Source organism: Pyxicephalus adspersus, chromosome 4 (genome assembly GCF_032062135.1).
Source record: "Pyxicephalus adspersus chromosome 4, UCB_Pads_2.0, whole genome shotgun sequence".
Taxonomy (NCBI): Eukaryota; Metazoa; Chordata; class Amphibia; order Anura; family Pyxicephalidae; genus Pyxicephalus; species Pyxicephalus adspersus.
The window spans coordinates 45,081,521-45,108,521 of NC_092861.1; the positions used below are offsets into that span (position 1 = coordinate 45,081,521).

At 38.2% G+C, this 27,001-nt stretch overlaps 1 protein-coding gene across 3 annotated transcripts in view; it reads left to right on the forward strand.

Moving 5' to 3' along the window:
• SCHIP1 (schwannomin interacting protein 1) overlaps nt 1–27,001 on the forward strand; it is a 166,010-nt gene that overhangs the window by 105,267 nt on the left and 33,742 nt on the right. For 2 of the 3 annotated variants that reach the window (XM_072408037.1, XM_072408038.1), the window contains one exon: nt 4,847–5,431. In XM_072408037.1, coding sequence (XP_072264138.1) covers nt 4,847–5,431 — 585 coding nt within the window. Of the gene's footprint in view, nt 1–3,126; nt 3,264–4,846; nt 5,432–27,001 lie in introns of those variants that run through there. The other variant, XM_072408039.1, reaches the window with a different exon arrangement.

The window sequence follows — 27,001 nt, forward strand, 5'->3', positions numbered from 1 at the left end:
CCCTTCATTACATATTACTAACCCCTGCTCTACATTTATATTATGTATTCAAAAAGAATTTGTCATGTTTAAACTTCATTTTCAAAATTTTTTGTACTAAGGTGTCAATAAGGAGTTTTGCTTGTGGCACGGTAAATAAATCAGTGTTTGTTGGATAAAATAACTGTGACATATATGTCCTGTTTTCAAAGAGGACCATTCTTTTATCAGCTCATGTTTTATTTAACCATTTTGCCTTAAGCTCCTCCCATTGTTAGTGCAGTTTGGTCACACCCCTAATGTGCCACATGGTTGTTGCCCTCATGGTACCCATGGGTGCCCCAAATTCTCCCCATTAAAAGCAAACACCCCCTGGCCTGGAGTACAGTGCAAAGAAGGTGTAGAGCAGATAAGCAGAATGTACAAAGGTGGGTGTAGGAAGAGATAAACATGCCAAGATATCCTAAATAACAAATCACTGAACACATAGTTTTATAAACACAGGTCACACCATTTGATGCCAAATGTAATACTGCTTTTATGATAATTTTGGACTTTTCTTTAAGAAAGAGGATTTCTGTGCCTATAGGCTTCTAAAATGTAAATCTGACCCTGCATGTGTTCCTCTTTTATCTGGGGTACCAAAAGGTAACTAATTTTCACAAAGCAGCATTTGAAACAGAATATTTCACTTTAAATGTATTATTATTCTACAGACTTTTCAGTAAGATAAGAGTTTGAAGATAGATGGAGGGTACACCTGATTTTCTCCAGACGCTGTCCACTAGGTGGCACTATGAGCCATTAATTCCAGCAAAAAGAAGAGCTAGACAGGAGTAGGTAGGATTCATGCCTCTGGAATTCCTATCCCAAATGTAACATAAAAGAAGGTGACCCCTGCATGCCTTTAGACGTGAATTCTCTGGTTACTGAATAGGCTGAATTTTTTTATCCATTTCTACAAAAAACGTTACCAAACTTTAAAAAAAAAACAAAAAAACTTCTATCCTTACAGACTTTCACTAACACTCTGTATTATTTTTCACGGTCTGTATTTCAGACACATAATCTGCATATTTATGGATTTGCCTGCTCACAATTTTTTTTATATTTTAACTTTAGTTCTGCTTTAATAGAAAATGGCTTATAAGGCTGTCATTCCTTCTGTATGTGTTTTCTGTAATTTCTTGGTTCTGTAAACCCACCCTGTTGAATGAAAAAAGGGAGAATGCTATTTTGTTAAGGCTCAGTTATTTTTCTAGGAAATCTCAACTCTGCACACTAACACATGAGAACCTAAAATTTCTCCACTCTCCAACCCCAGTGTAATAGATAATATAGTGTATTTATCAATGAGTCATTTATAAACATTCACCCAAAGTAGGAAGAACAATAGATTCCAGACTACATTTCCCACCATGTGTGTACATGAGGAGGCAGACCTTGTAGTCACAGGCAGTCGGAGGTGAGCCATTGTCTGACCTCATTCTGGTAACAGGAAGGTAACAGGCAGGAAAGGTTTGGGCTGGGTGTGCAGATAAAAAGCTATAAATATTACAGCTACACCATGGGTTTCTGTATGTGGGAAGTTCCAATGATATTATGTATAATTTACACTAACCGACTTCATTGATTTCAGAATTTATTTTTTAAATTAATTTACTGACTTGCCGAAAATAGCTTTCCATGGTGCTGAAAATGTGCCTATACTTGGTTTATCACTGTGAGGGTTAATATCACTTTTTATTTAAAACTTTTTAAAAGAATGCATTGTTTTTTTTTTGTATTTTTGTAAGTGTAAAAATTTAAAAATAAAAAAAAAGTGCCTCCTCTGTGAAACATCATAGACCTGCAGGCCGGTATCCCAATAACAAGAGATCTGTAAGCCAGGAGCCCCCCTGTAATGGTGATAACAGCCCACATGTCCGCCAGTGTGCATGGCACGCATGCTCTTATCATCTCTAGTCTGGACTACTGTAACCTCCTCCTCTCTGGTATTCCACTAACCCGACTCACTGCTCTACAATCTATTATGAATGCTGCAGCCAGACTCATGGCAGGGTCCTCTCCTCCTGTGTCACTGTCTGTATTAGTCTGTCATCTGCAACCCCTATTTAATGTACAGCGCTACGTAATATGTTGGCGCTATATAAATCCTGTTTAAATATTAATATTATTATTTATTATTAGAAGTAATACTATTTAACCCTGAGTGAACAGATTGTAGAGAACATGAGTCATATCTATCTATAGTAATAAAAAAGTTTCTTCAGTCAATCATTTTCTGGATTTTCATTGTCATAATCTGTGGGGGCATGTCCCTTGCCTTTCTCCATAACTGGGAGGTTTGTGCAGGGACAGATTTCTTACCTAGGCCATGGGGTGACGTTTGTACTGCTATCACAGCTGGAATATTATCATTATCTATATATAAAATTGTATGTATGTGTGTATGTATGTATGTGTGTGCTCCACCATCACTCCAAACTTGCTAGACATATGACTCATGTGAGTGCACCAGTCATCTTTGTACAGCGCTGTGCTATGTGTATTCTGTATGTGTGTATGTCATCACTATGAAACGCATGGAGACTTTTTAACCAAACTTGCCATACATATGACTGGGATTCATGTGAGTTCACCGCTGATCTTTGTACAGCGCTGTGCTATATGTCAGAGCTATATTTGCATCTTTGTATGTAAGTATGTATTGCTCAGCACAGTTTTTGCTTTATTTTTTTTGGACTATAATATAGGATTGCAAAAAATAAATACCCAGGCAAGGCCAGGCAATCAGCTAGTAATACATAAAAGGGGCTTAGCATTGAGCTGTTCTGCCCACAGACATCATGGCTCCCATTATTATCATAGCTGCCCCTATTTGTCTCCTGAAGCTAGAAAACAAATCCTGGTATGTGTATCCTGGGGGCATAAGGTGCAAAATGCATGAGGGCCCCTGGACTCTCCTGACAGAACAGGGGCCACAGTGTTGGCTACACCCAGCTTGCAGAATGCTATGAGTGAACAATGAGTGGTGGGAGAGCGCTATGAGCAGACCCAGCCCAGCTAGCGGCAGCCAGGCCCCTGCCCATGTATAGGGATGCCGGGGGTGCCTCCTCTCATGTGTCGGTGACGTCCTGGGAGTGAGAGGAGTTTCCGGAGCTGAGGATGAGAGTGCCGGGCGGCGCCGGTATACACAGCATAGGATTCTCCTGAGAGGAGGAGGAGGGGGCGCTGCGTCACACAGGGATGAAGGGTGACACGGTCAGCTCTCCAGGCTGCAGGTATGGAGGGGTTGTCACTGGAAGAAGTGATTTCCCCATAGGAGTGTCACCTGTACAAACGTGTGTGTGTGTATAGATGCTGCACCTAGTGTGTGTGCCGCTCTATTCCCAGACATTGCAATGTATGGGGAGGCTAATCTGTATATTCATAATCATTGTATTATGGCCTGCAGAAGATTTATTACTAATCACATCACACCCAAAAGTGCCTTCTGCGCCTATAGCAGAGATGGATGGAGACAGAACGGGGCCCTAAGCAAGGTAGCAGCTTGGGGCCCCAGTTTTTTCATTGCAATAGGTGCAGGAGAACCCCCCATGTTCATGGTGTATAATGGTATGGTCCATTAGTCACCAGCCTTAGACAAGCCCATGGATCAAACCAAGTGTGACATTTATGCAAGAGTTTGTAGGTTGTCATTGGGCCCCGCTGCATTATCCAGGGGCCCTAGGGTTGTCTTGTGGATGACCTGGCTCTGGTCTATGGTGGTTATATATAGAGAGAGAACTGGGGGCATGTATACCACCAAGTGTGATGAGCAGAGAACAGGTGGAGCACCTTGGGGGGGTGATGGTTATAAAGGTTGTCACCGTCTATGTCCTTGCTTGCAGAGAAACCCTTATCCATGGCATTTATTATCCTATTCTGCTGCTTTCATTGATAGATTTCCAGACACAAGATCCTAATATGCTCCGACTCACAATCTAAATCTCGATTAGTGCTGTGTTTGTCTCATTTTCTCTTCCTTTGCTCTGCTGGTTTTGAGGAATTCCAATAACTCAGCCCTTTTATTTATTTTACCAGCCTTGGTTAGGTTTTCCATGTCAGCCACACTTTGTAGGTTTGTGTTCTTTCATTAAGACTGTAAGGTCTCAGAGGTTTTTAGGATATTCACCAATGGACCCCCCCTGAATAATGCTTGCTCATTGTGTATGAGATGTGATTGATCCCAGTATTAAGTCAGCTCAAGTCTTACATGCTGGTAAAGTCCTTCTATAGGGAACATATTGCAGATGTCATCCCTTGGGTTAGGCACAATGGGTACAGGTTTAGAGAGGACTGGTGATCTTGTAGACCTGATCTGCCCGTGAATATATCTGTGATATGAATGTATATTTTGCCATGGTTTCTTTTTTATATATATATATATATATATATATATATATATATTCTTCATTCATTATCAAGGGTGTCAATTTGCATTGGGGAAAAACAATGATTCACAGGGACAACGATAGGTTTATAATAGATAAAATAGAACCCTGACTACGATTTGACAGAACAAAGGTAAAGCCATGAGGCATGTTAACCAGGTTGCATTATGTGTGATCGGAGTGTCACCGGTGTGTATGTAAATGTGCTGACTGTGACTAGAGTGCAGCTCATGTTGTGGGAGGACAGGAATCTTTGCTGCCTCAGGGGATGGATATTCTTGCTGGCAGCTTGCAGTTGCTTCATGTATTTTTTTTTCTCCTGGAGAGCAAGTATAGACAGGGTGCTTGGCTTTGATGCAAACATATATTAATCATTTCCCTCCTTCTCTCTTTTTTTTTCTTTCCTTTTGTTTTTTTTTATTCACTCTTAGGATTACAGAGAGGATGGCATGGATTTAGGAAGTGATGCTTGTAGCCGCTCAAGTTCGGAATCCAGCTCCAACAAAGTGACCCCCTGCTCGGACTGTAAATCTTCCCCCAGCCTGGATCTGGCTGCCCTGGAGGACTATGAGGAGGAGGACTTTATGGTGGACAAGGTGAGCGATGAGTGGGAGGATGAAGATGAGGAAGAAGAGGTTGGTGGTGATGAAAGATTTCCCAAGGACAACTGTTTTGCAGGGTCTGTGACTGGCAGAAGTTTAGCAGAGGAGTTTGAGGACATTAAAGGAGGGAATTTGACTACCACAAACGGTAACCTATCGCATCGGCACAAATTAAACGGGAACTTAGTCACTGGTAAACCCCTAAGTAAAGGAAAGCACAACCCACCAAAGCCGCAGAATAGTTCTATCAGAGGACCTCCGGTGAACTCGTTTGGTGGTTCTGCCGCCATCATGAGGGAGGAACCACAGCTCCCTACTATGGACTGGGAAGCCTTGGAGAAGCACCTTGCAGGACTACAGTTCCAGGAACAGGAGTCCCGGAACCAGAGACAAGCTAGATCAAATTACACATCTGTAAGTAGTTTTTTACTCCTATTTAAGTGTGACACTGCAAGTGGGTTGATTACTGTGTAGGAACAGCATGGAGCAAATGTCATATTGCTGAAATAAAAATAAAAACCAGAGATGTTTAGATCTTCCTCCTTCTCTCTCTCTCTCTCTCTCTCTCTCTCTCTCGCTCTCTCTCTCCTTTACTGTATCTTCCTTTTTTCTCTTATTTCCCTTGCTCTCTCCATAGCCTTCTCTCTTTCCCTGCCTCTCATACCCCTCCCTTGCTCTCTCCCTCCCCTTTCTCTCTCTTTCTTTCTTTTTCCCCTTCTCTCTCCCTTTCTCTCTCTCTCTCTGTCCCCCTTCTGTGTCTCTCTCTTCTCTCTCCCTACCCTGCTCTTGCTTTCTCTTTCTTGATACCCCCCCCCCATTCTATCTTCTCTCTCCCTCATCTCTCCAGTATGTAAAATAGCTGGACTCCTAAACCAGAAAATAATATATTGTCTGTGCTCTCTGCTTTGAGATCATTGGAAGTCATCAGAGTAATTTTGGGTCTGTGCCCGCCTCCTCCACTAACAGCTATGACATGCCAGACTGGTTCCAAATTCTTTTTTAATTCCTCAACATGTGCAGTGTACTGTGACAGGCGTGGGGGCATTATAAGCAAGTTGTTGTTTTTCTGAATTCATACTCTGTTTAAGGAATATGACCAATTTACAAACTATGCTTGGTGAATATTTAAATGAAAAGTAAAATGTATTATATATTGATAACAGTGCAAAGAACAGTCATCATTACCCCAAAGCTTTAGTAAAAACTACAAATATCTCATCATTTACGGTGAGTTGAGAGAAGAAGACACAAGAATAGGAGAGCTTGTGTACATGGATGTTCTTGGCAACATGAGAAGAAATAAGCCCTATGGAGCTGACACTGTGTTTTATTTGGCTGCCCAGCCTAGGAGCTGAATGTTCTCCAGGGCACTGCTGTCATAACATAGCTGGAAGGATTGTAATGGTCATAAAAATAGTGACCAGTGTTTATCCATGTGTTCAGGCACATTCTGGTGTTATTTAAAGAAAGCAGTTCGCCATGTGGGCTTTCTTTTAAGTATCTTACATTTGTGTTGTGGCCTGGCCATACAGCTGAATTTTTCATCAGTAATTATTTATTATTATTTATAATAAACAGGATTGATATAGCGCCAACATAAAGTGCAGCGCTGTACAGTAAATAGGGGTTGCAAATACCAGACAGATACAGGAGGAGGAGAGGACCCTGCCCCAAGGAGCTTTACAATTTTATCATCTGTCAGATTTTTTTGATTAATTACTGCACCACAGTGGGCTGCCAACTCAATGCAACAGACATGATCTATTCAAACTCTCCAAGGCTGGAGAGAATACACTTTCATCAGTGAACCTGGGTGATCCAGCAAACCTGGAATGGATTTCTTCAAAGGCATTTGCTATTTGCTGGAAAATTTTTGGAATCCTGGTCCAGGATCACCCAGCTTCACTGATGAAAGTGTATCCTCTCCAGCCTTGGAGAGCTTTAATAAATCAGGCCCTATGGACCTTTACATAGTACTACACCTTTGTGATGTAGTGCACTGGGGCAACCCTTTAGAAATGATGGCAAAACACCATGATTTGTGCTTTGCCATTACCAATAATGAAATGCATGTTAACATAATGCAAAAGTGTGAATCTAGTGTTGAAATATACAGGGCTTTAAAAATTATTCAGATACAGATTCTTTTGACAGGGCCCCACCACCCACCTTGCAGTTATACTTACCTTCCTCTACTGATCTCTTTGTTGAAACCCCTGGAAATATTCAGTTCATCAGGGATTGGGGAAGAATAAAACCACCACTCCTTGCTCCAAGGATGCAGCCAAGTCCTGAAGACTGTCATGTGGGGGAAAAAAAAATTAAATTGCTTTTAAAGTGATGATCAATTGATAACTGTGCACCATGCCACACTAGCAAGGTCTCTTATTTGAGTAGTTGATTGATCCCTTTATTACCCATTAATATTATTATTATAATTATAATAATAATAATATATTGTGTTTTTTTTTCCTGTTTGTTGATCGGTGTTAATATATGATTTGAATATTTCCCTTTAAAAGGAATATCATATCGTTTATTTATAACATGCTGATATGCACAGTTTGAATTTTCTCTCATCTTTTTCGTGTGTTGCCAAATGCTTGTGTATCTTTTAAATTATATCCTACACTTGTTATGTTACCAATATTGTTTAGTGTAAAGTATCATACACCTTAACAGCCAATCAGATTGATCAAATTCAGTAAAATCCCAGATCAATCTTAATGGCTTTATCCAGCAACTACATTTTGCACCTATTGTCCTAATAAAAATGTGTTTGTTAAAACTCCGAGCAATAGCATTAAAGGTAAATTTTGCTTGGATGTTTGGTCGTTGAGTTAATCTTGCTTAGACATTGTGAATACATATACATAAAATCAGCATTGCAAATGAAGAGCTTACCTTAAGGAAGGTCATGGAAAACTCAACATAGATAAAAGATACAAATAATTACTTCACAAGCTATTTTTGTAATTTAATAATATTAAACGTTGGTCATTTCCATTTCAGAACTTCCTCAGAAATCTAATTTTCTGCTTTTGCAGTCATAATTCAGGCATCCCCTACAATGGGTTTAAAGTAGATTGAAATAATAATTGAATGACATATTCACTGAATCTCTGTATATACAGTTGCCATGCCTCCCCTCTAGTATCAGCTGCATTCACCAGTAGACACACTATTTGTGCACTCTGTGTCAGCATGGTCTCCATCAAGTGACAACACAGGAGCTAAGTTGAGAGACAGTTGTCATCCCACAACATGAATTGCCTGACTTTTGTTGTTCTAACTTGATGACATGGTATGGTAAAGCACTGTATACCCTAAATCCTTGCCAAATACAAATACTTTACTTAATATGAAGAATGTGATATTTTTTTACCTTACTGACTCCTGAATGAGAGGGTCAGTCTTTAGGTAAACGCACATATTATAATCTGAGTGTAGTCATTTCTGCAGATCTTTAGCTAAGCATAAGCCTCAGAGTAAATCTTCTCAAACATGCAGTAGATCTTAAACCAATCACTAAATCTCCATAAACTTCAACACGCAGACTCAAAAGTCATTTTTAGTCTCATGCAATCAGCAGCTTTCATTAAATCAGTGGTCCCCAACCTTTCTGATAGCAGGGCCTGGTAATATAGAATCAAATGTTGCAGCGGCCCTGTACAGTTTACACTACTCTGCTATTCTCAGCAGCTTGGCCTCCTATCAGCACACCACTTGAGAATAGCAGAGTAGTGTAAGGGAGCTGGTCCAATCCGGTCCAGGATTCAAAACATTTTCTAGCAAATATCAAATGACTTTGATAAAATCTATTTCAGGTTTGCTGGATCACCCAGCTTCACTGATGAAAGTGTATTCTTTCCAGCCTTGGAGAGCTTTAATAAGTCAGATTCATTACACCAATATAGTCTACTACTATCATCACCTATAAGCTGATCCATATCAATGATGTGCAGTTAGAGAGAAGAAGGCTGCAGGCCCTGGAATGCAACAAGGAATGAACAAAATTTGATTAAAAGATTCTAATATAAGCACCATACCACTACCAGGCTTGTTGGCAGCCCTGTGTATAACACACTAAAACCACATCATTTACCTGTACTAGAAGATCAGGAGAGGCTGTGACCTCTTTTTTTCTACGTTTTTTTCTTTATAAACTGAAACTAAAAATTGAATTACTAAAACACATTACAACCCATCCACAGCTCCTGAAGTAATAAGGACTAATTCTCCTATCATATTAGAGAGCTCAACCACTGTTGTGGCCATAAAAGATTCCATCCATACATTTCATATTGCCATATACATTATGAATGATCCTAACGTTTTAAACTGTAGAGATAATATACCAGCTCTGGTAAGAACTATAAGAACACTGCTTTATGATCACAAGCAGAACTAGAGGGATAAATAGTATTCTGTATGTATATTTTAGGACATGGCCATCTATTTTTTGCCCCCTAAAAATGCCTGGGGTACAACATGTAACTGGATTTAGTGTAGATTTTAGCTGGCTGTCCTTTACCCCGTAGCCTGGTCCAGCGGTAACTCTGTGTTTATAGTAACATTTTGAGCTTATTGTCTAAACTAAGCCAGGAAGGAAGCTAGAAGCAGGAAGGAATTTGCTTATTTCCCAGACATTCATCCAAGTCCTGTAAATTCAACCTAAGAACAGATTGCAGTCAGGTTCTAGGACCACTTCGAATAGTTCATTGCCAACAGTGCAACAAACTCCCCAGATCTTCTTTTGGTTTACAGGGGCCGAAGTTCCCATTTCTTTTACACTTTAACCATAGTAAGGAACAATACAGTTTATAGTAAACATTAGTCTGAGACCTATAACATTTTATTTATTGGCATAAATAAAATTAGTAGGTGACTTTTGAAATGGAGTGTTCTTTCCATTGGGATCCTTTACACATTGCCAAGTTATCCAAAAAATGATATACAAAGGGAAAGGTTATCTCTGGTCTCTTATTATATTGAAGAACCCTTTTTGTCACAGTTGGCCTTGGGGAGTTTTTACCAAATTCCCCATGTTCTCTGCAGCCCCCCATGCACCTTGCACTCTGTGTGTTATGGTTGCACGATACATCAGGGGTATAACCATATACACATGTGATAACGGAAAATAGCTCTAAGATCTCATGAGGAAGTGGTCTGCAAAACGCGTAGAGAATATTAGGTGGTTTGAGCCACCTCTTTCAAACTTCTATAGCTTTGATGTACTATACTGTTTGTGTCTTTTTGCAACTCTCGACACAGGCCCAGAACTGATATGGGAGAGTAGGCAGGTTCTGGCATCATGACGTCACTCTGAGGGAAATTTCTTCCCCTTTGAGTGATACCCGCATGTTTGGTCCGTAGCCCGTGCATTTAGTGGTTTGTGAGGTCCAAAAAGGTTGGAGACCACTGGATTAAAGGTATTAGAAGAAGAAGCATCAATGAAGGATGGGTCAATTACCATTTTGACGTGGTCTTTTACCTGGTTGATTGTATTCTGAATGTATTTTTAATCTACCTATTTTATATACAGCGCTGCGTAATATGTTGGCGCTATATAATATATATATATATATATATATATATATAAAATATATCTTGTTTATTATTATTAATAATAATAATATTAATCCACAATAAAAACACAATTATAACATGTAACCTTAATTTTAAGACATACTGATATGTAATACTTTGTTATAATCTTTTAAGATGACATTGTCAAACTGCTAGGTTTGTATGCTGTGCATTCCTAACTGTATTCATATTCAGTTAAGAAGATTATTCTGTTTGCTGTACCAAGGTTGTGTAGGCAAGATGAAGCTCCTTAGGGATTATGTGAATACAGGTGTTAATTAAAATTGCAGTAAGATTGACAGCAGGTGGCACATTCACAGCTCGGATATGATGATCTATTGAGTCATGCATGGAGGGAGACCGCACAACGATCAGTATGTCCCTCTGATTGTAAGATGCTGAAGTTTTTTGTAGATAATAAACTGTTTAGGTGCATTGCAGGTGCAGTGGAGGCTGAAGGTAATTAGTTCAAATAGTTGGAATATTGTCTTAGGTGACAAGATATTATTATTATTTGCAACCAAATATAGATAAGAGTACAAAACTTTAACCCTTACAACTACTAGGATTGTTGGGCAAACCCGTAGGCAGACAATTAGGAGAAGGACACCAATGCCTATGGTCAAACTAATGTCAGTAATCGGCATAAATGTTTTATTTTAGTTTTGGATATGATAGGAAAGGGTAAGAACCCCAGTACGATTTTACTGCTATTCGGGGCTCCAGATTTTACCTCTTTTCTGCTTATCTTTAGTAAAACCATTATCACCCGTGTACACACACCCCAAATGATTGTCCCCTGAAACAAATAATTGTGTTGCCCCCATCTCATTTAATGATCTACCACAGAAGATCATTAGTTCTACTGTCTTTGGAAAAGATCAAGAAAGATCATTTCTAGGGACAGATGTTTACGGTCTTTACACAAGTTTTGTTAATTTTGACTGATATTACAACACAAGTGTAAATAATGTCAATGTAAATATACTTGATCCTACTGATCATCTAGAAGTATTTGAAATTATATCAATGTTGGATCATTTTCACCTTTATTTTTAACTAACATATTGCATGTGACACAAAAGGTTGGTTGATAAGGGTTAACCAAGATAAAAAAACAAATTTTAATCAACATTCTTCCCAAAATGTTATCACAAAAAAAATAATTTTGATTAATTCGACAATTCTATTGAACAAAAAGGTAAAAAAGGTCATTTAGTCACCATATAATTTTCTTCTGGGTTGACTGAAGGGTAAACACTGGAACACTGGAATGTGTGCAAACATCAAAGACACCATTATGCTGGAACACATCAATGAGGAGCACCTGAAAATCCAAGAACATCAAATAAACACCTGGAAGTATGAAATTTCAGGGAAGGGTGGTAAACATTCTGCAAATGGAAGTCTGAAAGGCATCTTTCATTCCTGATATATGGCACTATAGGCTTGACCAAACAAAGGGACATTCAGAAGTTACATATCAACTAGTAGTGATTTTTTACTTGAGTTCCTCTAAGCCAGCTAAATGCAGTAAAAGATTGGGCTTGGAAGGGTTATCTGATTTACTGGTAGGCATTTGGGACCTTGTTAACCAGTAATTAGAGCTCTGTTCTGCCCCTCTAACACATCCTGTCTCAGGCTTGTTTAGCAGCCCCTCCTATTCCCTCAGCAGTGCTGACAAGGCAAAGAGGAATCTAAAAAGCAGACACTTTTATGTTTGAATTTCATAGAGCTATAAGATTATCACATTTTTAATTAGGATATATTTGCACAACACTTGTAGACTCTGGTTACTTTAAAGCTGTTAATATTTAGAAAACCCTTTCCTATCACAGCCATGAATTGCTGTTCTAGATATTCTGAGGGTTATTATTATTATAATATTATTATTATTATTATTATTAATAATAATAAACAGTATTTATATAGCACCAACATATTATGCAGCGCTGTACAATAAATTGGGGTTGCAAATGACAGAGAGATACAGACAGTGACACAGGAGGAGCAGGGGATTCTGCCCAGAGGAGTTTACAATCTAAGGATTGTTTTTTTTTTTTTATTTAGGAAATCGGAAAATAATAAGTAAACATGTTTTGGTTATTGATAGCTGATTGATAGAAATGCTAACGCAGAACAAGTGTTCTTTGCACCTGAAAAGATAGGTCCGCCGCTTAAGTGTGCCCCATTTCCCCTTTCTTGTGTGATCTCAGAGAATGATGACTTTACCCTATGCCAAATAAAAGCAAGAGAAAAAGTGATAATATCTTTATACCTTGCAGTTTACATTTTTCATTTTTACGATAGCGGAGGACGAGAATATACATTAAAAGCAGACCTTGAATATAGTGCAAGGGCTGTTTTAAGAATTGGAGGGTATTGACGAGGATCATAGCTCATATACCCCTGCCATAATCCTCTGAAACATCTGCTGCTCTATGCCAGACAACACTGCATTACTTGCTATCGAGTAAAGTGACAATACCTACTTCCTGTACCAGTATTTATTGTGAAAACTGCACTCCTTCACCGTTGTGCCACCTGGAGCAATGGGAGGGATAAAGGGTTTAGTTTTATAATGATTACTTGAAGCTATGCAAAAGTATAGAACTTGAACGTACCTATAGAACTGTGTCTCCATATGTACATTTTGATCTAGTTCAAAATGCCATATTTAAATTTTTTTTAGGGCAAATGGAAACGCATAATATGTTGTGCCATGTATTTTGTTCATTTATATACCTCTTTCATAGGGAAGAAGCTGCACTGTGCACCTGCCCTAAAATACATTGTTACAGCACGTTAACATGTGTTCTAGAAGTATTACTATTCATTACTAGACTTTTCTTTTTAAATGCACAATAAAAAATGATAAAACTTGCATTATTGCAAAAGGTTTAAAATCTCTGGGCTTTGGCTTGAAATTGATATTTGGTAGACCCCCTTTGTTATAGATGGTCAGACAGAAGCAGGCCAGAGCACATGCTAATTCCAGACAGACAACCATAGGAGTGATGGACGATAAAGAGGTAACTGGCTGGTTTTCCATAGCTGGGTTGAAACACAGTACAAATAATACCCAGGAATATTCCAATACTAGACATACACAGTTTGACAAATGTCAGAGAGCAAGCTCTATCCAGTGCCAATGCAAACAGACAAACCTGTAGATCCTGACCGGGTTTGAAATCAATTGATGAGATCTAGTGTGCAATACAGAGACTTGAGATACAACCAGCAGATTGCAAAGATTGAAAGTTGAGTTTTACAGTCTTTGTTTAGTGGCAGTTTACAGCTCTGTGCTTTAGATATATATCGAACAAGTCTTATATATTCATAAATCAGTCACTTCAATATGCCCATAGTACAAGAACATCTACTTTTGTATGTCTGCAGTACAGAAGACTATCTTTTCTGAATCTGAATCCTCTTGCAGTTCTCTTAACTTTTCTTTAGGTTGATGTTTTCTCATAAGCCAGTGTTACTGATGTGTAGGTGATATATAGGACCAGGTTACAGCAGTTTACAGGGTTTTTTTTTAAAGCTTTTTCTATATGACCAGTTTTTTTTTCGTAATGCAGTTGGGCTAATATTATTGCATTTGATTATTGGTTCTGCTAATATTTATACAGTGCATATCAGGAAAGATCATATGCATGATCATCCCCTTTGCATTTATTGTTCAGCTTCTGCAGGTCGCTGAAATGTTGGATGTTTTTTGGAATGGCCTTTTTTATGCACTTATATGTTGCATCCAAAGCCCATTGGAGGGCTGCTAATAAAGTGCTACTCTACAGAATGGCTAAATGCCATAATGAATATAGTGATCTATTAGTAATTTGTAGCCGATATTGACAAGCTAGATGATTTATTACCATAGCATTCTCTGAAACAAAAATTGCTTTTCCACTGTCATGTGAAGGGCACTGATCCACTTTGGTGGTCGATCTATACTGTAATAGTTTGAGCCATAAATACAGCCATAGATAGTGATTAGGAATATATGAATATGGTTAGATTTGTGTGTGGATTAAAACTATATTATTTAAATGTACCTAAGCCCTGTGTATTAGTCCTTTTTATGTTATTAGTTATATAGTATATTTTGCGGTGTGCCAAGATCTCTACTTATCTTTAGACTTTCTATAAAATTTGTTTAGTTCACTCTATAGGGAGTTACTTGATCCATTTGTTCCACTAAATCAGTTAATATTTTCAACTTTTCTTATTAAAAAGTGATCTGGTACAGGGGCAATCTTCTTCTTCCAAAAGGTTTACTGCCTTAGGGTTAGGTCTATATTTAGTCTTTGCTATATTCAGGAACCAGTTTTGTACTGAATAATTCTCCCATGTTTAAGCTCTTGTTTTAAAAAAAGAACCAGGAGGAATAGATACAAACATGACTATGATGACCTTGCCATTCCAACCCTTTTTGTATGCAGTGATTACTTAAGGCCAAAACAGCGGCTCCCTCCCCGAAAATGACAAGAGTGTATTTGGGTGTCCCAGGAGTGGTATACATTCCCTTTAATCAGCATAGCAGCTTACCATATGCAAATCAGTACAGTAATCCTGTGCTAAGGAGATTGCAGCTTGTCATAACGTTGCTGCAGATTTTGTGTCTCCTGTAAGGCTGGCTGCGTGGCTGCTGTATGCTGAGTTTCCTTCTATTTAAAGTATAAAGAAAAATAAAAATTTAGATCTTTAAGGAAAGAGCTACACTGTAATTTTCTTTCAGCAGCTGGGAAAGTATTTTTGAGATGTTATACCAAGAACCTGTCTGCGGAAAAGCTGCATTATGGATACAATCATTACAAATATCACCGCACAAAAAAAAATGTATAGGGTGTGTAATATTCTATGGGAGAATGTCTGAAAACCGATGGCTGCTGTAAGCATGCTGATAATGAAAATAGATGGTTCCCAGGACTGTGCTGTAATTAAGCTGTTTATGTGCAGCTTGGGTTTAATAACATGCTAGCTATTTTTAAAAAACAAAATCTCAGTCTGTGTAATTTGTTTTTCTGTCCTTTTTCAGAGCGTTTACTGCTGTGCATCATTTTCATCTTCCCCACACGTAGTTAAACGGTGGATCCTAATCACATATTGGCATTTCTTGATTTCTTTGAGCTTTTTGGTACATGATGTGTCAAATCTTAGCTACCCATAAAGGGAGATGCCAGTCCTTGCCAGATTAGGTTATGGTCCCATTTCTGTGGTACCCATTCACAACTGTGCTCCTACGTAATATCAAGAGGTTAGGAAGCCTGTACCAGGCACCGTTGTTCCCAATAAAATGATCAGTATCTGTCACCCCCACTCCTCCGGTCCATATCCATTAAAAACATATATGATTCTTTAGGCAATGGAGGTCCCTAAGAGAAATCTGAATGTTCATGTACATCCAACCACCCTATAGGTATATTTACAAAGGTGTGTGCCTGTTGATCAGGGAGATCAGTGATTAACGGGCTCTTCCACACATGACAGATAAAAGAAAAAGTTTTGACATGTACCTTTCTGCTTGGAATCCCCAAACTTGTTCAGCTTTCTAAAGCCCTTTCAAGTGGTAGGTATTGTTTAAAGAGGAACTAAACTCAAAAGTCCCCTAAAACAAAAAAATATCACTTACCTTTAATTCTGCAAGGCTATTGATCGGTCCAGTGGTCTCCTACATCGGGTCCCGCGTCGTACTGGCATCCATCTTTGTGCCGGTGCTCCAGGCGCCGCCATCTTCTCCTCTTCTTCCTGGTTCTTCTACCTACGTCACCTGACCCAGGCATGAGATCGGGTGATGTAGGTTGGAAAAAAAATTTGCATGCGTGAGATCGTCAATTTTTTCCCTTTTCACGAAAAAGCTTCTTCTGCTCATGCCTGAGATGCTCTGGCATGAGCAGAAGGAGCACCCAAGAGCTTCCCGGGATGTGTGACATAGGTATCCCCGGAGATCTCCCCATAGGTATCCCCTTGCGCTCCCATTCAATGACGCCTCGGTCAGTGGTCAGCAAACTTTTTTAGGCCACTAGGCCATTTTAGGAGGTCAAGAAGGCACACTAGGCCGGACTCTCTCTCTCAAATATCGCGCTGATGGCTCCGCCCCCCACCAGGAACACCCCTGAAGGGAAATACCTCTCCTTCGCAATGCATACGGAGTAGAGAGAACGTCCCTGATAGAAAATCGCTCTCCTTTGCAATGCATACAAAGGAGAGGGAACACCCCTGAAAGGAAATCCCTCTCCTCCGCAATGCATATGGAGGAGAGGAAATGTCCCCTTACCCCCGCATGTGGCTCTGGAGCCGCAGGTTGCCCACCCCAGCCAGCCGGGATTAGGCCGGACCGACCAGGGGGGGCCGGAAAGGATCACTGGCTAGGCCAAATCTGGCCTAAAGGCCGGAGTTTGACGACCCCTGACCTAGGCGATTAAGAAATAGAGGGGGGTGCTGCACCCATTTTTTTTTAAAGGTTGTGTACCCTTTTATGTAAAGTGAAAATTGTGAATTTAGGTACACTTTAAGTAGTGGCATTGGAGCTGCCAAGAACAGCTGAGTTGTATTGTTTCCAAGTGGTCAGTAGAAGGGTGAATTGGTATGTAAATTATAAGCTTGTTTTTAGAGCAGCTTACAGGTAAGCATTATGTAAGCCTTTGTAATACCGAGACTTTACATACAAATGGTGGTAACACCTACAAAGTTCCTGAAAATAATGGCTGCTTTTAGAGTCATAGGCATAACATAATAGATTTTGTGGTAACCCTAAATTATTATAGGACATGTTTTGTAGTCAGTGTTGCGATTATAGTGCTTGATGGGTTCCAGCTTTTCAAAGCATCTAGGCAGGTGGCACACCAGGTTAAAAGTGTATGTCAAGCAAAACACTTTTTTCCCAGCTTTTGCATGGATAGGGGGAAGGATAAGAATGTAGGATAAAAAAATTTTCACCTACTGTACTGCTGACAACATTTCGACTGGAAATAATGGGGTAATTGCAACAGGTACACAGATGGCAATAAAGATCTGAGAATGGTTCTAGCCTTCTCCAACTAAAATAAAACATTTTTATGTCTGTCTTTGTTGCTGTTGGAAATTTGCCCTCACTTGTAGCAGGAGAGGAAGTGGGGGGGAAGTCTCTTCAGAAAATGTTTTTGACATGCCATGCACTTTAGGACAGTTTACCTATCTATCCCTACTGCAAAAGAAATGACTGCTCTGAAACTAGAGTAATTAAAGGTTTTTTATGCATATACTGCCAATAATTGACTCAAGTAATATTTATTAACTTTTATGTACATATATGAATTTTTTTTGTGAATGTATTTCTGTTTGCCTTTTTGTTGTATTTATGACCCTTTTTTCACCAAACTTATGTGGCTGCTTTTATATGTTCCTTATCAACCTGGCATTGTTTGGCTATCTATGGAGCACATATAGAATGCAGACCAAGAGACCAAAAGATCATTCAATTTGTCAGGCATATATAATTGTTCTGCTGGTTTGCTGTTATCCTTGTTTTTCATTTACTGGGGAAAATGAGTCCTCATTTTTGTAAATGTATTCCGTTGTATTAGCATTTTCTATTAGAGTATTTCTCGTATCTATTTACTGCTTTAAAACTGATAGTGTTTGAGTTTAGGAGTTTCCTATCTAAGATGTCTCACACACAAATTGGTTGTATATGCCTTCTTTTATTGAATCATGACACATAGGTGTGAGTATACATAAAATCACAAAGGTCGGTAGAGTTTTGTCTTCATCTAGAAATCCTTTCCATTCATTCAGGTACCATAAATGATGTTTTTGTATCACTGGGCCACGTGGCTAATTTCAATGTACTTTGCTCTTTCTACACCCTGAACAAAGGTTGGAGGAGACACCAAGAGGCATGCTTACAGTAATTATCTGTATAGGTAGCTTTAGTTTTACTTCCGAGTTGCACATGACTTAATATCTTTATAACAACTGGATGTAAAGTAGAATGATCAACGTAAATGCCAAGAATGCTAATGCTCTTCTTCAGGGTCGCTGGGTAAGTGGTAGATGCCATTGATGAATCATATAACTGACTGAAATGTTTTGTTAAATCATTCAAGTATGTGTGTTTAGTTTATATAATGTTTTTTCTACTATATTTAAAAGTTTATAGTAATTGTGTAAATAAAATAGAGTTATATAGGTATGTTGTACTTGTATAAATCCATCTGTAATACCATTTGGTGAAATTTGCGGCAGCAGGAGATTGTAAATTCAGGAGATTGTAAATTCAAATACTAAACACAAAGGTTTTTTTCATTGAGTAGAAAAGAAGAATATAGATCAGCCTCAACTTAGGGGAACCCCTGGTATGTCCACAGCTCACATTATGTTAGTGTGGTGGTCAGTGGGAGGAATACTTCTTACCTCCTACATGCTGGCCAGTAGCAGCAAGGTAAACTGACCTGAGAGACACAAAGTGCTCATTGCTCAAGGCATCCTCTGGAGGAACCCTAGAGTTCTGAGGGACCATGGTTGAAGACTACATATATACATGCATTATTTAAATCAAAGATAAATAACAAAAATTATGTATATGATGGTAGATCCACTTTAAGTTTGACATAAACACTGGTGTGGTGGTATGATGGTATGGGAATGATATTTGGGCCATTTCCTTCTCTGTGGTTGACCAGATGCACTTGTTTAAGTAGGAGAGGGACAAGATGTCATGGAACACATCAGACAAATGTACCTATTTGCTATCTTTTTATCCTGCAAGAATGAATAATCTCAAGAAAATTGGGGACTGCCCAATGGACATAGAGGGAGCTATGGTGGCCTGTATCTGAGTGCTGAATAGTCATTTCTCATGGGACTTGATACTCATTAGGTGTCCCAGGAGTTGTAAAACATGGGCATCCTTTGCTGCTAAAATGTCAGTTGTGGTTCGATTTTTTTTTTCTGGAGGTAAATTACCATTATTCATACAGCAATACAGCTTGACCACAAAGGCCCATCGATATATTTTAGGCCATGTCTATATTATACAAACCGAATATTCATGCTAATTAAACAAGCTCAGTACGCTTGTATATCTTTCTTTATGACCCATTATTACTCGGGTGTAAATGCATTAATGGTTGTTTTTTTTTTTTAACTGTTAATGAAGGAAAGAAAATCGGTCAACTGTGAAGCCCATAGATTCTTAGGAACCAGATCTGTTTTGGTTTAATGTAGACATTAATGTGTACATTTTTTTTACGCTTTTTTTAGTTAAATGTGTAAGAAATTTACATTAGCCACACATTTTGAGTTTGTATTGTAATCTTTTCTTGGCAGTAATTTTTTTTTAGTACTTGCCACTTTTATATGCTTGCTCATATAAACTTGTGATTTCGATACTAAGGTCTAGGGACCTTTCATCACCCCCCTTGGTGTGCATACAGCACCAGTGGATGACAGGAGTGTATTTGTTTCTTATTGCCAGTTCTAGCTGTTCAGAAGAAAAATACTGCTTTACAAGATTTTAAACCTTTCTCAAAACATATGAACAATAGATTTTTGCAGTATTGTAGACATTTAGTCACTCTACATTGTGTACATTGTGCACATCAGTACAAAACCTGTACTTTCCCCACCCACCTGAACTAATGAAATCTGGATTTTTCATGCTGCCAACTTGTTTTTAGCAGTCAACAAAGGCACTTCTACAGTTAAGCGTAGATAACATTGAAGTCTAAATGATTTTTATCCTAATTTGGTTCATCTTTCACTATGATAGTATATATGTATATATATAACACAGTAAAACATATAAGTTAGTGCTGTCTTTGTAATATCATTTGTTATGAGAGCTTACAGATGAGACAATACTCTCTGCCTTGTCTTCTTGTGTCGCATCCTCTCGTAACCGATCACTTAAATACAGGCCACCATTGCTGACCTCTTCTGAGTCACAGACATGGAACAAGTCTGCAAGTCAAAAAATTCAAATCAACTGTTTAATCTACATGCCCGGTCAGAAATGCAGAACATACCAAAACCTGAGACAGCCAGACAGCTAGCATTTTCAGGGAGGCATATTTTTCTCTCAGTTTTTTTCTAACCAGTATGCCCTATATATTTAAAATAAAGTCATCTTATGTAATGCTTTTTGATTTCCATAATTATTAATTGACATTCTTTGTAATTCCTAAGAATTTACACTTTTTATCCACATGAAGTGAGCCCGACTTGGTGCAGAAATTCCATATAAAATAGGTCTAGATGTGCACCAAAATAGCAGTGCCCTGGATGATCCATTGCCTCCGCTTACTTACTGTCAGAATATACAGATTATATTCTTCAGTGATACAGCATTTCTCTGTACCCACCCACTATTTCCATTACTCAGTGTGATTACCTAAGAAATACGTTTTTTCTTGATGTGTACAGGAGCGGCTATTTGAACAGCTCTTTGAAGCAAGCTGACCAGCAGATGGTACTGCGGTTACATGCTTCTGTGGAAAGAACGCTTCATTTATCTATGTGGCTTGCGTTTTCTCTTTCAGATTTATTCCAGCGGGATTATGTATTAAAAAATTGTGACGCAACCATTTTAGGGACTTTTTGGGGTGTGTTTATTATGTATGTATATATTTATTTTTAGGTGTGTTTATATATATATATATATATATATATATATATATGGGATAAGAACAGTGGGAAAAATTCAAGATTCAGACTTTGGAAATCATGGATGCTGCATCCTCAAATCTAAAGAGGGACTTGTTTTTGGCACACAATTGACAATCCAGCATCCAATATGGTGTGGTGATGCATTAGTGCACATGGCACGGATAGCTGGCACATCTAGGAAGGCACCATTAATGCTGAATGTTATAATCAGATTTAGGAGCAACATATGCTGTCATCTAAACAACATCCTTTTCAGGAAAGGTTTTGATAATTTCAGCAGAAAAATGCCAAACTACATTTTGCATATATTTCAGCAGCATGGTTCAGCAGTACAGTCCATGTGCTGCTAAAAAGCCAACTTCTAATATTTTTAGAACTTCCAATTAAATATAAAAGAAAAAAGTTTCTTTGGGAAAATGCATTGTAAATATATTTATTAAACAAGGGCATTCAAATGGCTTGCTACAAGTACATCACCATAAAGTAGTTGTCTGTCAAGGCCGATGTTGTGTTCTTTAACTACACCATTCCATGAATATATAACCATTTTACATTTACCTAAATTAGGAATTATTGTACAAAGAAAGCATTCATTAAACAATTAGACTGTGTTTTTGGCTCATGTAAAATGACTTCTACTGCACGTTGCCCTAGTTTCCCTGCTTCCAATGACCTATACAAGTATTTACATAGTTGCATGTGTCTAATAGACAAAGATCTTTTTTTAGCACAATGGTAATTTATAACTTCACATTTTTTTTAATTGAGAAGTAATAAAAATCAAGTAATTTCCAGGATTTATTGTGGCGATCCAGACTAGTGTGATCTTATTAGTGATTCTGATTGCATCATTTAATGTCTTAATTAAACACAGAAACATAATAGAGCAAGTATTTATGGCTGACTGGGCTTCACCGCCCGAACAGTACATTAGTCTTAAATAATTCAAGGCTTGTATTATCCTTAGAAGTTCAGGAAAATGAAAATGTAACGGAAACAAATCTCATCACTATAATTTGCTTAATTAGAATGTGTTACTTGGTTATAATTTCAGTAAGAGAAGAAAAGGATGTGCCTGTTATTAGATACACACGTCCGTCTGTATAATATTAATGTAAAGCATAATTATAAAATGAAAAAAAAAAAAAGGTTACATTGGAAGTGACTTACTTCGTTTTAAGTATTTTAGCTTTTTTAAAAACATTTTTTATTCATGGTTTGCAAATATCATGTTGCATTGAATTTTTCTTTTTTTTTCTTCCTAGTTTCCTGAAATGACAGCAAATTTTCAGGAAAGGCAGAGAAAGTATAAACAAAAAAATGAAGTTGATCACACACGAGAGCTTCTGATTGTCTCATCAGGGTCATCAGGCAATCAATGTCTTATCTCAGCATGTACATCCAGTGGACAGCCTGGGCTGAGATCAGGCAATTCCAGGCATACAGAAATTAAATGCTTTTCTTGTAAATTTCAGCCAGGTGTTAGCTGACTTTTACCACACAAATAAATGCAGAGTGTGCTTTTGGGGTATTGTAATTTTATTTATACAATTCCTAACTAGACTGTGCATGTGAATCTACAAATAAAGACCACGTGGTTGCCTAAAAAATGATATCCCAACTGATTTGGGAAATGCATGTGAAATTTATTTTGGAGCTTTCATTTTGAAATGTGGCACAGGTCTGTTGAAGCCTTAAGGTGAAACAATACCTAAAAAATTTCACTTTTTTTTTAAAAAAAAAAGGGTGTAGCACCACCCATTTCAGTTTTGATTGCCTCAGCGATCAAAACTCAATGTGAGTGCAGAGCCTCCCGGGATACCTACGTCACTCATCCTGGGACACTCTGGCTTCTCCTTCTGTGCATTTTTTTCGGCTAAGGGGAAAGAGATGCCAATCTCAGGCATGTGCAGTGAGATTGGCTCTCTTTTTTTCATCCTTTACAGTGGGCTACTTCACCCTGCGTAGGTTCGAGATCGGGCAACTTAACAAGAAGACGAAAGAGAAGACTGAGGATGGCGGCGTCCGGCCCGTTTCGGGGAAGGAGGAGCGCCATCGAGGGGATCTGCAGGTGCACGTGTGATTTTTTATTTTCAGTTTAGTTCCCCAATAACAGAAAAGCCCCTTGATGACGCATGGGCATGAGCAGAAGGAGCAGCCAAACACTTTCTGGGATATGTGACACAAGTATTCAAGGAGGCTACGAGTTTCCCCTTTTTCCCTTCACGCTTTTCCGCAGCAGCTGTGGGGAAAGGTCTGCTTTAAGAGAAATGATGCCCTTAGGATAATGTATATTAGTTGGTGAATTTGTGTTTATTTTGTATATTCAGTCGTATGCAACTTTCCTTTTTTTTTTTGCCCATGATTGGGTATCCGTAATGAACACAGATTCACTTTATTTACCAAGATAGTGAACAGCCTATAGTTCTGTAGTAAACCAACTCCATTCGTTGGCTTCTTGAAGTCTTGTAGACTGTTGTAGTCGGGAGTATGTTTGGTGTTTAAATTGTTATGGGTACAATAAGGCTACGTAGACGCATACAATAATTATTGCTGGAAATGAATGACTAATCACCAATGGTCTGATAATTGTTAACAAAAAAAGTGCACAAGTACTGGCCAACGACGCTGATGAACAAAAAATGTTACTGGAAACGAATGACCATCTCGGTGGTTCGGATTTGGCAATGATCCTTTGCCATCTATTGTGTGTAAGGTCTTCAGTGATCGTGGATTGTTCGGTGATACACTTTCTCCTGTACATGTGCATATTTATACAATCGTATTGTTTTAGCATGTGCAGTGTATTGTGCTCAATACAATCATTCAAAATAATCGTGAATAATCGTTGATCAGTTGTTAATCGTTCATTTTCTAAGGGCAATTATTGCACGTCTGTACGTAGCCATAGACTCCAGACAAGGGAGGTTTCCTGGCTAATTTAGATAATTAAATGGCTCCTAGATTAGGCTGATTGGGTGTAAATTGTATATTAGTTTGTAATCCCCTCTTAAGCCTGCTGTGAACCCATCATTTTGCTGCAAAGTGCACAATTTTGTTTTTGACAGAGGTATAAGCAGCACTTTGGAAGTGTAAAACCTTCTGTTGCTGAATTCTTCCAAAAATAATAGTTACCTGACTGCTATTCTTATCCAGTAGATTCATTACATCAAGTCACCTACCCCGAGTACATATCCAAATCTTTAGTTCTGACTGTTAGAAGGAGGTCACCCATGGCAGTTTCCATATCTTATAGATTAGGAAATTCTATAAAATCTCTTGATAGCTTTTTTCCTCCTTTATTTCAATCACTGTTTAGGTCCAGATAAGACTGCATCACAATCAGTTAAAAACTAGATGGTGATTTTTGGCCTATTTAAAAAGTAAACTTACTTCACACTACTTGTGACCTTTGTGTTCAGGTTATGTTCTCGTTGTGCTATATGCCAAGATTCTTCTTTGCAGACAATATTACTGTTCTTGCTTAGAAGATCCTGCGTTTAATCACGGGCTGAAGGAACATATTGATTTTATCATTAAAAAGCCATTCACCCTTTCTATCACATTGTTTTCACATCACTCTCCATTATATGCACAGCGTATACCTGATGTGTTGCAAAATGCACAAAGATGGAATCATTATTACATAACTCTTGTTATTTAGAATATAGCAGAAGAAAGCACTGTTTTGTAAGTGAAAAAAAAACAGTGCTAGTGATTTGGGTGAAGGGCTCTGTGTCCATGTTGTATGAATATTATTTTCCTTACCTTCTGCTAATGAGTCATTTTAACCATTTGTCTCTTGCTTATTTCTCTCTCCCCGTAGAATTAAATAGGAAAATCTTATGTCATGAGCTCAGTGCAGGATGATTAGTTTGGAGGAGAAGGCTCCTGACACAGGGTTTCTAGCTCATCTTTTTCTGGAACAGGATGTTCAATTGTTAAAGCAGGTCATACACTGTTTCATAATTTTTTTTTTAGATTAAAAAAACTATGGAACTCTTGATTGACATTTGGTCAATGTATTGATTAAACATTGATCAGAAATAGCCATTCATTTATCAATTGAGCAGTAGAAAGCTAGCACCGGCAGCTAGATATTCTGTAGTAATACAGCGGGAAGAGCTCCCTGACAACCACCAGCCAAAAGGAGTGTTTCCTGCAGTATTCCTTAACAGTCAATGTAAAAATTGGGCCCTGGTGTCAGGGTGTATAGTATAAAGTCGCAATGACTGGTGGTTGCCAGGGAGCTCTCCCTGTTGTATTTTTGTAAACTTAGTGAAAATATATGTATTGAGCAATCTGATAATTTTCCAATAGTGTACAGCAGTATTCCAGGAAATTCAAGGATTCAGATTCAAGGCAGGCTGATATTTATTATTTACCTGGTCATGTACAAAGCATCTTGCTTACCAAACTGATAAAGGAAAAATTTGCCTAAAACAGTAAAAATGTCCCTCTTATTTTTTAATACATGTTATTAGTAATTGGTATTTATTTTAGTTGGTTTATTTCATATAGTATTTTGTGTTTTTAGCCAATCCCTTCTAAAAGCATTCATTTCATCTTTTCCAAATAGTTTTCTACAAAACAGTGAAGCTTTACTCTCATGAATTCTTGTGAATTTTTAGTTATGTTTTGGGGAATGCTAAATGTTGTCCATTGCTATTTTCAGGATAATGAGTTACTTGGAAGGAGGCATGTCTTTTGAGCTCCTAAATTATAATATTTTCAGTTGTGTGTTGTTGGCAAATATTGCTTTTGTTGTGGTCAGTACAACTGTGAAAAGGCTCCATGGGGAACTACGCTGTCCACAGGTAGCAGAAAGTGTAGCATAGTGTCAGTGGGCTAGAGGTACATTGTATTGACAGCTCTTCCGCATCCTTGTACAAATACTTCAGCTATTATGAAATTCTTGTATATTAAATCTGTCTGGCCTTGTCCTCAATTACATATGCCTGAGGTTTTCATGTCTAGAATATAAAAAATCCCTTTGTCCCTGATTTGTATACCCAAAAATGATTCCAAAAGAGAAATGCAGATAAACTTTAGTGCACATTGTGAACCTGGAATACATCTTCTCATTATTATTGTCTACAATATAAGTACAAGAAGTAGTTAGTAAGCACATCTCAAATCAACATTCTCAAATCATAGTCTGCTGCAGTAGTGCACGGCAAAGCACAGATACAAGTGCTGATGGTGATGAATATGCTGACCAGCGCAATTTGCTTTAATGCATAATGTGTGTATTGATTGGGTCTTAAGCTTAAAGCCCACATACATGTTACAATGTGACTGTACAATCTCTTTTAGATTCATCATCAACAAACAGTTGCCTGACTGGATAAAGATTTTTTCCGATAGTTACCCATATGCTTCGTTTTGCAATTCACCTGGCACATACCAAAATTCTTTTCCCCAGAGCAAAGGTATCATATGTCAGTATTCGCCATAATGCTCTTGGTTAGGTGTGCATTGTTGAAATGTTTGGTCTCTGCCGTGAATACGGATTATGTCAGCAGTTAAGGAGGACTCATTGCTGACTCATTCCCTGTTTGTGGACCTGATGTAAGTCTGAGTAATTCTGTCCTAGGGATACACAGAGTGACTGTTCATATGTTTTCCGGTTAAGCCTCAGCCCCATAGACATATAGACATATACAAGGCTACACCTATAAGGATAAATCAGTGCTTATCAGACTTGGTAAAGATGATTCATTTCAGCAATCATTAGATTTCTAT